The 12,312-nt window shown below is 37.2% G+C and overlaps 1 protein-coding gene across 1 annotated transcript in view; it reads right to left on the bottom strand.

The window, feature by feature from the left end:
* Positions 1–1,087: 1,087 nt before the first annotated feature.
* Usp8 (Ubiquitin specific protease 8) overlaps positions 1,088–12,312 on the bottom strand; it is a 50,409-nt gene continuing 39,184 nt past the window's right edge. Inside the window, exons 14-19 of the mRNA XM_068763350.1 lie at positions 11,230–11,360; positions 10,444–10,543; positions 9,497–9,622; positions 8,684–8,878; positions 6,908–7,251; positions 1,088–5,223 (exon numbers count right to left, since the gene is read on the bottom strand). Coding sequence (XP_068619451.1) covers positions 5,121–5,223; positions 6,908–7,251; positions 8,684–8,878; positions 9,497–9,622; positions 10,444–10,543; positions 11,230–11,360 — 999 coding nt within the window. The 3' untranslated portion in view covers positions 1,088–5,120. The remainder of the gene's footprint in view (positions 5,224–6,907; positions 7,252–8,683; positions 8,879–9,496; positions 9,623–10,443; positions 10,544–11,229; positions 11,361–12,312) is intronic.

Raw genomic sequence — 12,312 nt, 5'->3', positions numbered from 1 at the left:
TCTTGCTCTTCATCAAGCACTTCATCCAGCCGTTGTAATACTTGTTTGTCGTTAGGCATTTCAATTCAAAAAAAAAGTATAGAAAAAAACTCGAAAATACATAAAGAAATCATACCGTATCAAAATACACACATACAAAGATAAATAGTAAACAATATACTAAAATAAACACAAAAAAATCACAAAAGTTAAAACTTACCTTCGCCAAAAAATGGGACGTAACTGGGCGCATGGGGTCAGCTCTCTAAAGGACAGCGATGTGTGCGCAAGAGTTAATGTTCTGGATGCGACTAATTTGCGTACCCCGCGGGGAGTTAGGAAGCTAGAAAGAGCGTTAATACGCTCTGAAGACTGTAAGCCATTATTTTTTGAATTTCAAGTGGCCCTGACCCCATGCGCCTAATTAAGGGTTAATCCTTTTTTTATTTCGATCTCCAACTGCGTTCAAGCGCACCACGGTCTGGTTCACCTCTGGGTTATGGTGCACGAAGGACTCTCCCCTAGCCTTGAACCTATAAAATAGCCCTAATTACTCAGCGAATCTATCGTGACCCTTAAAAATCTGGGTCAGAACCGTGTCCAGCACCCCTACGCTGTATGCTGTTTCGTCGTCTGGGAAGATCTTTCTCGTGGTCGAAGCCTTCCACATACCTCTTCCATTCGCCAAGCACGTCAAGTCTTAGTCTTGTTAAAGGCGAATTTACCTTGACCGTGGTCTCGACCTGTACTTTCGTCACCTACTATCATCATCATTTATTCCTGTGTTCCCAAGATGGAGCAGTGGGTGTCCACAGTACGTCGCCATCCCGAGCGGTTTTTAGCCTCGCGCTTTACTTCGCTCCACGTCAATTCCAACTGCCTTCACTTGTGCAGTGATCGTCCGCCAGGTTTTCTTCAGGCGACTACGTCTTCTTCACTTTCCTTGAGGATTCTAAGGCTTGCCTCGGTATGTGATTAAGATCCCATCGGAGCATGTGGCCTATCCGGTTCATACCAACCACCAACTATATGCGTTAAAATTTTTTCCAATGACCAGCCTCAGGATTTGAAAGGGGTGAATACAAGACAATAAAACACATAGTTATATTAACAAAGAATTTTAATAAATTGATAACTTATATTTTAAGGTTTTCACATTAGTTAAGATTTAAATATGTACACGCGCTCTAAACAACAGTAACAAATCAAATAACCCATCGAACGCCCGGAGGCAAAGTAAACAAGTTTAGTATTCTCATAAATTATATCTAATGTTTTAGGCTTTACAAAATCTAGATCCAGCTCCCACTGTCTCCGTCATTTACAAAAATATATTTGTATAGTGAGACTACAAAAAGTTTTTTTATAACAATGAAATCTCAAACCAACATCTACGCGCCAAAAACTACGAACTGAGACATACAATAAAAAGGTTTCACTGTTTTAATAAAGTTCAACATATATAGCTTGGTCATATGACAGTCTTTACATACAATTTTTTTTAGTAAACATTTATGAGACCACGAGGTGAAAGATGTGTTTACATGTGACCACTTTTAATAGTGCAATAAACTTTGGAGGTTAATAGCGGCGTGGGTATGCCATCCAATAGGCGGACCAATGACATAGTTGGAAGTCGCTGGATGCGTGCAGGCCTATGCCCTGGAGTGGGCCTCTAAAAAGCCTTTGAAAAGGAGAACAAACTCCCGTCGCTTTAAGGTTCTGGAGTCAACAACGGCAACCGCGACGTATGTCCTACACCCCCATTAGCCTTTTTACCTTGTAGTAACGTGATAAATATTTTTGGTCAACCGGGAAGACGTTGACAAAGTATAAAAAATACATAAATTTTTAGTTAAGATTAAAGAAAGTGACCACATGTAAACACATCTCAAATCTGTCACATTTATTTGCATATGGGATATTGAAAGAACGATATATGTTATATCTCCACGTTGACAATAGACGTTGATTTGACATTTATGGCATTTTTTGAAGACAGCTTTGATGCACCAATTGAAAGCAATTATTCTACTTTAGAATTTATATATAATGAAGTACAATACACGGTGATAAATATTGTACATCGAACTAAAGAGAGACAATCGGTTTCGTAGAGCGTTATCTCTGTCACACGACTGACAGAACGTCACATAGGCAGTGTGGGACAGAGATAATACCGAAATTAGCCGATTGTCTCTTTCCAAAGGCCGATGTGCAATATTTATCGCCGGGCACCATATTAACATTGTAAGCCGTAACAGAACTAAATTAACATGGTAATAACGCTCATTACTCAGTCTTACTATGTTTAGCATATCGAATATATAGATAGACATTTACTTAATGTTGAAGCGTTGGCTTATATGGAAAGCACTTTTTTATTCATAACATACTAAGATTATGTGATAACATTCGATGTTATGCAGGTAAATCTTCATCGGTTGATAAATAAGTCATATGAAATTGACCATCTATTGATCTGATAATAGTATTCATCTATTGACCTAGTATAATTATCATAAACGTATCTCGAAGAATTGAAGGTTGTTTAAAGTGGCAGAAGGCGGGGCAGTCACTCGTGCAACAGACGGACTGCCTAGACAGCTTAGAATATTCACTCGAAGTTGACAGACGACTCTGAATGCAAGCCGCTAATAAATTTATGGTAGAGGCCTATGCCCAGCAGTGGACATCTGACAGTTATGATGATGATTAGTGAAAGAACAGTCGCATGCATGCACAGAAATCGTTGAAACAACCAATGAACATTATACCTAAAGGCAGAACAGATGTTTAAAATATTATAATTAGTAAGTCATTGAAGTCGTTTCCATAATTTCTTAGCCAAATATCACTTCATACAAACACGCTCATACTTTTTGTGATGATTAGACTACATATATCACTATCCACGCTTCCCGACATACACTGTGTAGTGTCATGCACTGATAGCTTTAAAGAATAAGGTTTTATTTACTAAACATAAATAAGACCAAAACAGTATTGAACAAAGATACTAAGGCTTTGAAATACTTATCAAGTAAAAAGAAAATTAAAGAGACAATCCTTCAGTCCGTTCGCGTTAAAAATTGTCCGTCGGCTTTCGTACGCTCTGTATAGCACTCACCAAAAAGAGGTTGGCTTTACAAGGCTAAGTCGGCGGACAATAATGACTGTTTTTAACGCGATCGAACTAATGTTCATTTTTTTTCGAAAACAGTAATGCTTCTATATTGCAAATATTTAAGAACGTCTGTTTGTATATCACCTTCAAATTTGTATTTATTTCGTATTATTCTGTTATTAATAAAAAACTAAAAATTCCACACTATCGGTCATAAGTCGAATTAGAAACTGATAGAAATAAATGGAGCTATTTACAGTAAATTATTTTAAACGTTGATTTTAATATGGACAGGTCTAAGTGGCAGGTAATATCTCTTCTTATCTACGTGTACACTGAATAACCTGATTGTGTTCGTTTTAAATGTTGCCAATTATTCTCTTCTCATAATAGTTTCAGCTGTAAGAAGAGTATCACTGAATATAAGCCTTCCAAAGATTTCTAGAACGTATGAAACCTGCATCCATCATCTTCCGTCGACCTTAACAAGGTAATTCTGATCTTTGAAATGGAGTTCCTATGCCATCCCTGGTTATTTTATTTATATACCTGAGTATGTGAAATTTATAATCATAGATAATATTTTACCTAAAATTAAATTATAGTACATGACGAGATAACAAAACCACATTTTATAATTTAAAATTAATAATCTTGTACGTACAGGCTGCTCGCGTTAAAATCATTGTCCGTCGGCCTTTTTAATTCAATATTTAAGCTCGCAGACACTATTTGATTGGTTAGGTCGACGGACAATTATGAATCTGTATATAATTAATGCGAACCTTCTTTAATTATTTAAAATTAAATATATATAATTTATATGTAGTTTTATATAATAAAATATTATTGTTTTTTGTCAACACGGATGTGTTTTTATTATATCCATGTTAATAATACGTTCTAAATATGAAAAATAGCTCCAAATATTTCTATCGCTTTAAAACAAACATGTTATAATGACGAAGAATAATGTCTTCAAATTTGTATAAATTTATATTTACACTTTGCTTATAATCCAAACGCCCAGTCAAGAGTTTTTAAATATTTGGTAAAATTTTATTTATTAAGACTCTGATGATATTTACACGTATTTGATACCAAAAAATTGTGAATTTTTTAAAACAATAGTTAAAAAGATTAGCATAGTATTATATATATATATATATATATATATATATATATATATATAGCTGTGATATATGCAGTGTCGACAGAATTTTCACTTAAGTCATTGCCTGTGTTTAGGATGGTAAGGTACCTGACCAGTTTTACTTTAAACACTGTATATGTTTTCATACATCACACCCTGGTGATGTGTTGTCTCTAGGATGTATTGAATATGTAATTAAATATTATTTAAAAAATTTAATAAATATATAGTAGTTTCGCTGAGTTTATTCAGGTCTGAAGACATTTACAGATGGTTGGCTTAGTCGACAAGAGAATTTAAATGAAAATTTTGGAGACACCATCCATATATCTACAAAGCAATATTGCTTTTACTTCGATTAAGTTTAATGAAATAAAAATATTTTTCAGAACTATGAATTAAAAAAAAAAATTGTTACTCCTTTCTGGGCATTTGTACACTGTATTACAATACACTTCTGTGTAATGTATATCAAATGTATTGTATCTTAATAAGTCCATATAACTATACTAAATATGTCAAAAATCCCATTATTACTGTGTGAGGGATTATTTAGTAGAGTTTGGGAATGAATTGCTCTCATATAAAGAAAATTATAAAAGTGTCCACAACAGTTTCTTGTGGTCTTATTTGGAAGTTTTTAGATTTAAATTGAAGAATGCCTTATAGAGATTAATCTGATTCTAGTTTCAATCAAATTGGACTATACTGGCATCATGTGGTCGTATTAAATGATCATACGTGGATAATAATAAATGAAATAAACTAATGTATGCACCGAGTAAAGTTGCAGTGGACGGTGCTGAGTGCCAGTGGGCGTGGCGGTAAAAGGGCGGGGGGCGTGGCCCACGCATGTTCCCATCACGAGCGAGCGCACGACGTGTAGAACAGTATGTATGCGGCACTCGACTTCACCTCGCTGGCGGGGATTTCGGTCACCACGTGGTCGTCGTATTTGTACCATCTGATGTAACATAAATTTATTATATAAATAAAATATAAATTTATTTAAATATCACATACAATGCGATTAAAATAAGAATAGGACCGGCCTAGCGCCATGTTGTGACGTCACGGGAACTTGGTATAGTGTGCAAAAAAAGCAATGTTAAAATATAATACCAGTGGCTAAAGTCACTCGCTCGGTTACCTTCGAAGCAGTTTCCAAATGCTTAATGAAACTTCCAAATACATCACGCGATATATGAATATTGCCATCTGGCCCTGGTACAATTCTTGCTTGTTTTAACTGGTCCAACAACATAATGGCACGTTTTTTCTCTTCCTCGAAGTACTTATCAACATTGCTGATAATCTCTCGAGCTCGCCGATGTAAAACACTACCTCTTTTGCTCATTGTAGAACAAATTAAACAATCAACAAAAACAATTATTATAATTTTTTTATTTTAAATATTTAATGCTGACCGTACTTATATGAGTGAAGTTAGCCGAGAGCCCGTCCTATTCTTATTTTAATCGCATTGTACATTAATCCAATAAAAATCAACACAAATATGTCTAAATAAAAAACTTAAAATTTGGCTCAAGGTCACCTAGAGTGCAATATGAGAGATTTATGCTTGAAGATGCCAATGGGCACCTAACAGGTGTAGCTGATGGCAGTTGAAGTAGAAAGGCTGTCAATGTGAAGGTCGCGGAAAGTATCTGTATGTCTATACCTTACAGTGGGAGTCAATCGTTTGATATGGTGATGAAAGGCATAACTATAAAACAGTTCTATCATCATTTCAGCTACAGGACCTCCATTGATGGCGATATTTGGAAATCTTCACCAGATATTTTTTTTTCAACCATTCTTACTTTAACAAGTCACACAGGTAAAGACAAACTTTAAAACGAATAAAATCATACTTATTTAAAAATACTCAATTAAAAAAGTTTTTTATTTGAAAATCACAAATGATATACTAGAACTTATTGGTGGAAAAAATTAAACATTAATAGTACCATAATAAGGGCCAATAAATTAGGTTTTGTTTCTTCATATTTTGAATGTATGATTTTTATCTTACTATATATATATATAGTAAGATAAAAATTCATTGACTAGATTAAAACACCTTTCAGTCGAATATATGATATGTAAATATATAATAGATATATATAGGGAAAAAAACCTAACGCGTGTTTTTATTTATTTTGAATGACTTAAAATGTTCGACAGCTAGTGAAATGTGTATTTATTTACTCTGTGGTCTGTAAAAAAGAAAATGCCGTTTTAACAATTTTCCTCGTAATTTTACCATCCATATTTCCTTAAGTACTTTGTTACTGACATAAAAAAATGTTACCGAGTTTTCCGAAACAGTTTTTTTGACACACTAAAGTAAGAAAAGGACCAATATTTAGCCACTTCCGCACATGCAGTGGTAGTCGTGCGACAAAGTGCACCGCCCGCCAGCACGCTGATAAATGCGCGTGCGGCAAACAATGCGAATTACACAACTGCCACCGTTAAATCACTCAACACGTGTTTCACCCCTCCACGGGGCATCCTCAGGAGTAATGTTACACCGATTAGTGTCAAACACAGAGTGTTTGGCACTAACAAGTCAGTTATATGTGTATAGCCATTTACGACTTACTCAATAAAATCACTCCTTGTGGGGAGATTGGTTTACTCACTTGCCGTAGACGCTGCTCTTGCAGTAGGCGGTGTAGTGGCCGCCCTCCATGGAGCCGTAGTGATTGGACACTGCGTACAGGTTATACACAGGGTTCCCTGGACAGTGAAGCGAGAACTGGCTCATATCCAGGTCCTCGAGTGGGAAGTCGATGTACGTCTGCTTTTTTCTGTACGTGTTGCTCATGTACTCCTTGGGGTCAACGTAGAAGCGTTTGAAATGGATGACCAGAACCGGAGGCAGACGGGAGATATCGAGTTTCTTAACCGCGTCTCGCTTCTCTTTGCATTTGGGGCAGTTCCAACCAGGTATCGTCTCTCCGTTCAGGTACAATTTCAGGCAGTCCTGGGAACAGTTACATTTCTTTTTATTCGACATAGAGTAGTGGATGAAAGAATATAAAAGTGTATATTCTGGACACTTGTTATCCAGGAGCTTAAGGTACAGTAATGTCTTGCGGTGGTGTTACATCATCATCATCATATCTATAGCCTCCCTCAAAGATTGCCACAGTGAGTCATCAACTGGCAACATGCGCTGGTCAAACACCTTCGACGTCAGCGATATTGCGGTATTTTGTACGTGATGCAAGTCTTCTATTTTAAAATACCTAGACCACGGTATACCAAAGAATGAGCGACGAGATTTTTGACCAGGGTAGAGAGAAACACTCAAGATATTAGAATGAATGCTCAAAAGTTTTTTTTTTATAATTATTCTCGTTCGCCCTACTTACGTTTTTTCTCGTTCCTATTTTTATTCGTTCATTCGTTCCTATTCTTATTCGTTCGTTGCTATTGTTATTCGTTCATTCGTTCCTATTGTTGTTCGTTTATTCGTTCCCATTGTTATTCGTTCGTTCGTTCCTATTGTTATTTGTTCGTTCGTTCCTATTGTTATTCGTTCATTCGTTCCTATTTTTATTCGTTCATTCATTCCTATTGTTATTCGTTCATTCGTCCCTATTATTATTCGTTCTTCTTACATTCATCATCTATTTTTAATCACAATATCTTACACTCTCTTGGCTTACTTGTCTCTTTATACACACACCACCTTCTTTTTCTTCCGCTCATAAAATACTACAGTAAATTACTTATTTATATCACAGTACCAAATTATCAATTGTATTTTTTCCTCCTTTTTATATATCTTATCTGTTCTATTGATATACTTTTTAATTGTTGTATAATAGACGAATCATAACTTTAATTTGCGTGTGAAGTACCTCAAGGGGTGAAAAATGGTGGAGGGGAATGTTTATCAATTTATTCATAGTATATAGTGTTCACATTGAATAGGTGATAGGCCAGTGAGAATGGTAACGAGACAATCATCACGACTGATTTGCAGAGAGCATACTGTTGAGAAGATAAAGAACGAAATATTAACCGAATTATTAAGCTTTATACTGTGTCAATACCTCATTTACAGCTTTTACATCTTTTTCTAATCACACTGTATAGTGATCACTGTGAAATTTGTTACGTTATTATATTATTGCATTTATTTCTAGACATCTCATAAATGTAATATTAGTAATCTTGAACTTGATAATTAAAAATTAATACATGACGAGTTTAAAATAGGCTCTACCGATCGTTTACAAGTGCGTCTCGTCTTAGTTATCCATGTGTGCGTATACACTACGTAGACTATACGTCGCGTTTATGTATTAGCCTTTACGTGTGTGAGTGTGTGCGTGTGTGAGTGTGTGCGTGTGTGAGTGTGTGAGTGTGTGCGTGTGTGAGTGTGTGCGTGTGTGTGCCGAGTGTACCTGCAGCGTGCAGCGGTTGGCGGCGGCCGGCAGTTCGAGCGACAGGTTGGAGAAGGAGTCGTAGGTGGCGCTGCGCTCGCCGCACCGCAGGCAACGTACGGTAGACCGAATCTGCCCGTAGAACAACCTCAGAACCAGGCTCTCGCGGCATCGCGTGTATTCCTGCCACGCGCGCTCTGCGGCCGGCAACCCCTCCTGCAACCACACCATCATCATGTCCGATACACATCCATTGCAACGCAAAGGCTTTTCACGAAGATCACCACGATGATAGGTCTGTCTCTGTCTGCATAGGTCTACCTACTCAGAGCCTACCCCAGCTCCTCCTACCGGCTCGTGCTTGTTTTTGAACCTTGACCCCCAACGGCTGAAGGTCACAGTCGATGTCCTTTGCCCCATTGCCACTTCAGACAAGTCATTTTGTTTCGTCTCCGAATCTCGTTATTTCGGAGCATAGCTCTATTTATTTCTGTATGGGTGACCTTGGTTCTTTTTATAAGGCATAAGCGTCAATATCTCAGATCCATAAGTAACAACAAATACTTGTTATTAGTAAGAAAAGGACCAATATTTAGCCACTTCCGCACATGCAGTGGTAGTCATGCAATGAAATGCACCGCCCGCCAGCCCGCTGATAAATGCGTATGCGGCAAACAATGCGAATCACACAACCACCACCACCAAATTACTCAACACGTGTTTTACCCCTTCACGGGGCATCTTCAGGAGTTATGTTACACCGATTAGTGCCAAACACGAGACTCTACTTGTTATTATATGTAATAGGCCTTGAATGTGAAATGGGTGACCAACCTTCTGTGGTGGTTTGATAGAGAACTGCAGGTCCAGGTGTAGCCAGTCCATGAGGATGGTGAGGAACTCGTGTGAATCTTGTTGCTCCGCGCCGCGAAAAGCACGCTGATGTTTGCCCACCTCATTCTGACAAATAAGATCAATTAAAACATATAGTAAAAGCTTTATGTTAGTGAATGTATTTGGAGGACTCCGAATGGAGTAAGAGTAGCAGTGAAGGATATCTCATCTCTAATAGGCGATGAGGACAATCGCTGCACTTTTCTCAAGTACTACAGGGTAATAGTGTAAGAAGCAATTAAAATAAATTAAAATTAAAAACTGTCGGGAAGGATCTAGACCAGTCTACCAGCATGGAGTACAGGTCTCACATGGGGGGGGAGGGGGCAACTTGATTTAAAGGGGGCAACTCAAAGTGAACTCAAAGCGAGTTTAACCCTTTCGCTTTAATATAAAAATATATGTTACACAGGGAAGAGAATTTTAGAAAAGCTAAGGTGAGGTATATGGCAAAAATTGGTGGAAAATAATGAACTGTACTGCATATAAACCAAATAAGAAACAAAATAAATAGAAGTAACAATTATAGTAAAACAAATGTATAATATTAGAAAGTATAATCACAAAGGACACATAAAAAAACTAAAAGTAAATCGTACTATATCTGTGATGTTATGGAAATCGTGGAGAAAAATAAGAGGCGACATTGTGAAGGAAGAATGAAAAAAGTGAGAAGTAAGAAAGACGAAATAAAAACTAACTGAAAAAAATTATAAACTCTATGAATAATCAAAGTCTCTGTCCATACTTAGGGGTAGAACTAGAAGCCTCTATAACGGGGGCCATAAAAAAGGGGGGTGAATGTATATATGCTCATTTGCTGTCAATGTATTGTACATCGAATCCAAACATCAATGATAATAAAAGTATGTTCTATTGTTCTTTACCCTGAGATCTTTTGTGGCGATGAACCTGTACTGGCCTGACCACAGCGCGCGCACCACCGCCGCCAGCTCCTCCGCTATAGCGCCGCGTGTGCTGTGTGACCTGTTGTACAATTTCTCAAATCTTGTTATTGATGTAGATTGTTATATACATACGTCTAGCCTACTTCTGGGAATCCATTAGTAACCATTTTGCGGGTAACTGGGTCATCATCATATCTGCTACACATCCTCTTCCATGAAATTCTAAGAAGATCGATAGGTAAAAAAAGATATGCCAATTTTATTTATTTATATGTAGTACCCGGCGATAAATATTGCACATCGACCTTTGGAAAGAGACAATCGGCTAATTTCGGCTTTGTAGTGCGTTATCTCTGTCGCACGAAATACAAACAGTTCGGTATCTATTAGGAGCTGTAACGTATAATGGTGTTTATTATGTACAGTTGTAATTTTCCTAAATAATTAAATACGTAAACATAATGTGAACATGCTTTTTTTATTTTATTTTACCCCAACAGCCATCACTTATAGAAAAATTTGTGTATTTTATACAGAGAATAAAAGTAACTATTAATAAAAGCAAATGATACTTGTTTTAACAGCTCTTAATAGATACCGGAGTGTTTATATTTCGTGCGACAGAGATAACGCACTACGAAGCCGAAATTAGCCGATTGTCTCTTTCCAAAGGTCCATGTGCAATATTTATCGCCGGGTACTGTAGATTTATAGTATAATAATAGTGGGTATGAGGTTTATTGAATGGTGATGTATTTAACTTACCTGTTCACATGCTCCCGGTATTGGCCATTGCAGAAGTAGGTGACGAGTATGGCGGTGTTGTTGAGGCACTGGATTATCGAGTTCATGTAGCAGGTGTTCCCGAGATTCTTCAGTCCGGTCAAGCCGCGACCCTGTCGACATCAGTGCCTCGATATTAATTTTAATAATGAAGTCGACTATGAGCGTAAATGATGTCATAGATCAACCAACTCTTCAGGGCTGTCGGTAAATCATTATTTATATCCATCTAAAAGCATCGTACAAATATACACCGCTCATCATCAATAATTACGTTTTATCTATGTAGCAACCCTACTTGCACTGCCCAAGTTCGATCCTGCATGGAGTACTAGAGTCACCTCTTGGACGGTGCAGCCAAATATCTTCTGAAAACTTTGGACTTAGTTGACTAATGAGCCCGTAGGTTAATTAACAACGAAAAGCTCTCAAATAGCAGACCACACACCCTTGAGCATCGTTGTCGAGTTGCCAGCTTATCGGTTTTTTTATAGAATACACTTTGGAGAGTGCTCGAAGGCTCTTTTCAAACTGATTGAGCCATCTCCATTCATTTATCGGACTACTAGGCGCAGATAAAAGTTTCATCCATACGTCGTTGACATACTCAAAAGTCGAACTAAACGGTATGACAGTTCGTTTTTGGTGAAAGTCGACAACAATTGGAACGACCTGCCTGGGTCTATTTTTCCTGATGAGTTGAACTCTGGAGCCCTTAAGAGCAGAGTGAACAGGTTTCTTTTGTCTGGGCGTGTACCACCTTAGTTTTCATCTACACTTTCCATCAGGTGAGATGGAAGACAAACGCCTATTCCATTATAACTATATTAAAAAATAATAGTTTTTAAGTATACGTAGGTGCTCCGAGAAAATATATAACCCTTAAATAAATTTACAAAGATGACGGCCAATAACATGCGGATTAGAAGGACATCGTTCTTTTAGGGCGTTTCGGAAAACGCTGCAAATGTAGTGATAATTTGCAAAAGTATTATTATTTAAAATAGTTTCAGCCTATAAACGCCTAGTTAGACACAGGCAGATTGGCTATTGCAGTGTGGTATT

Source organism: Battus philenor, unplaced genomic scaffold, assembly GCF_028537555.1.
Source record: "Battus philenor isolate CCGP_79_NKW_IND1 unplaced genomic scaffold, ilBatPhil1.0.hap1 SCAF_18, whole genome shotgun sequence".
In the NCBI taxonomy this organism is placed as follows: Eukaryota; Metazoa; Arthropoda; class Insecta; order Lepidoptera; family Papilionidae; genus Battus; species Battus philenor.
The sequence above is the reverse complement of the archived record's forward strand: the minus strand, read 5'-3'. Positions and strand labels throughout refer to the sequence as shown.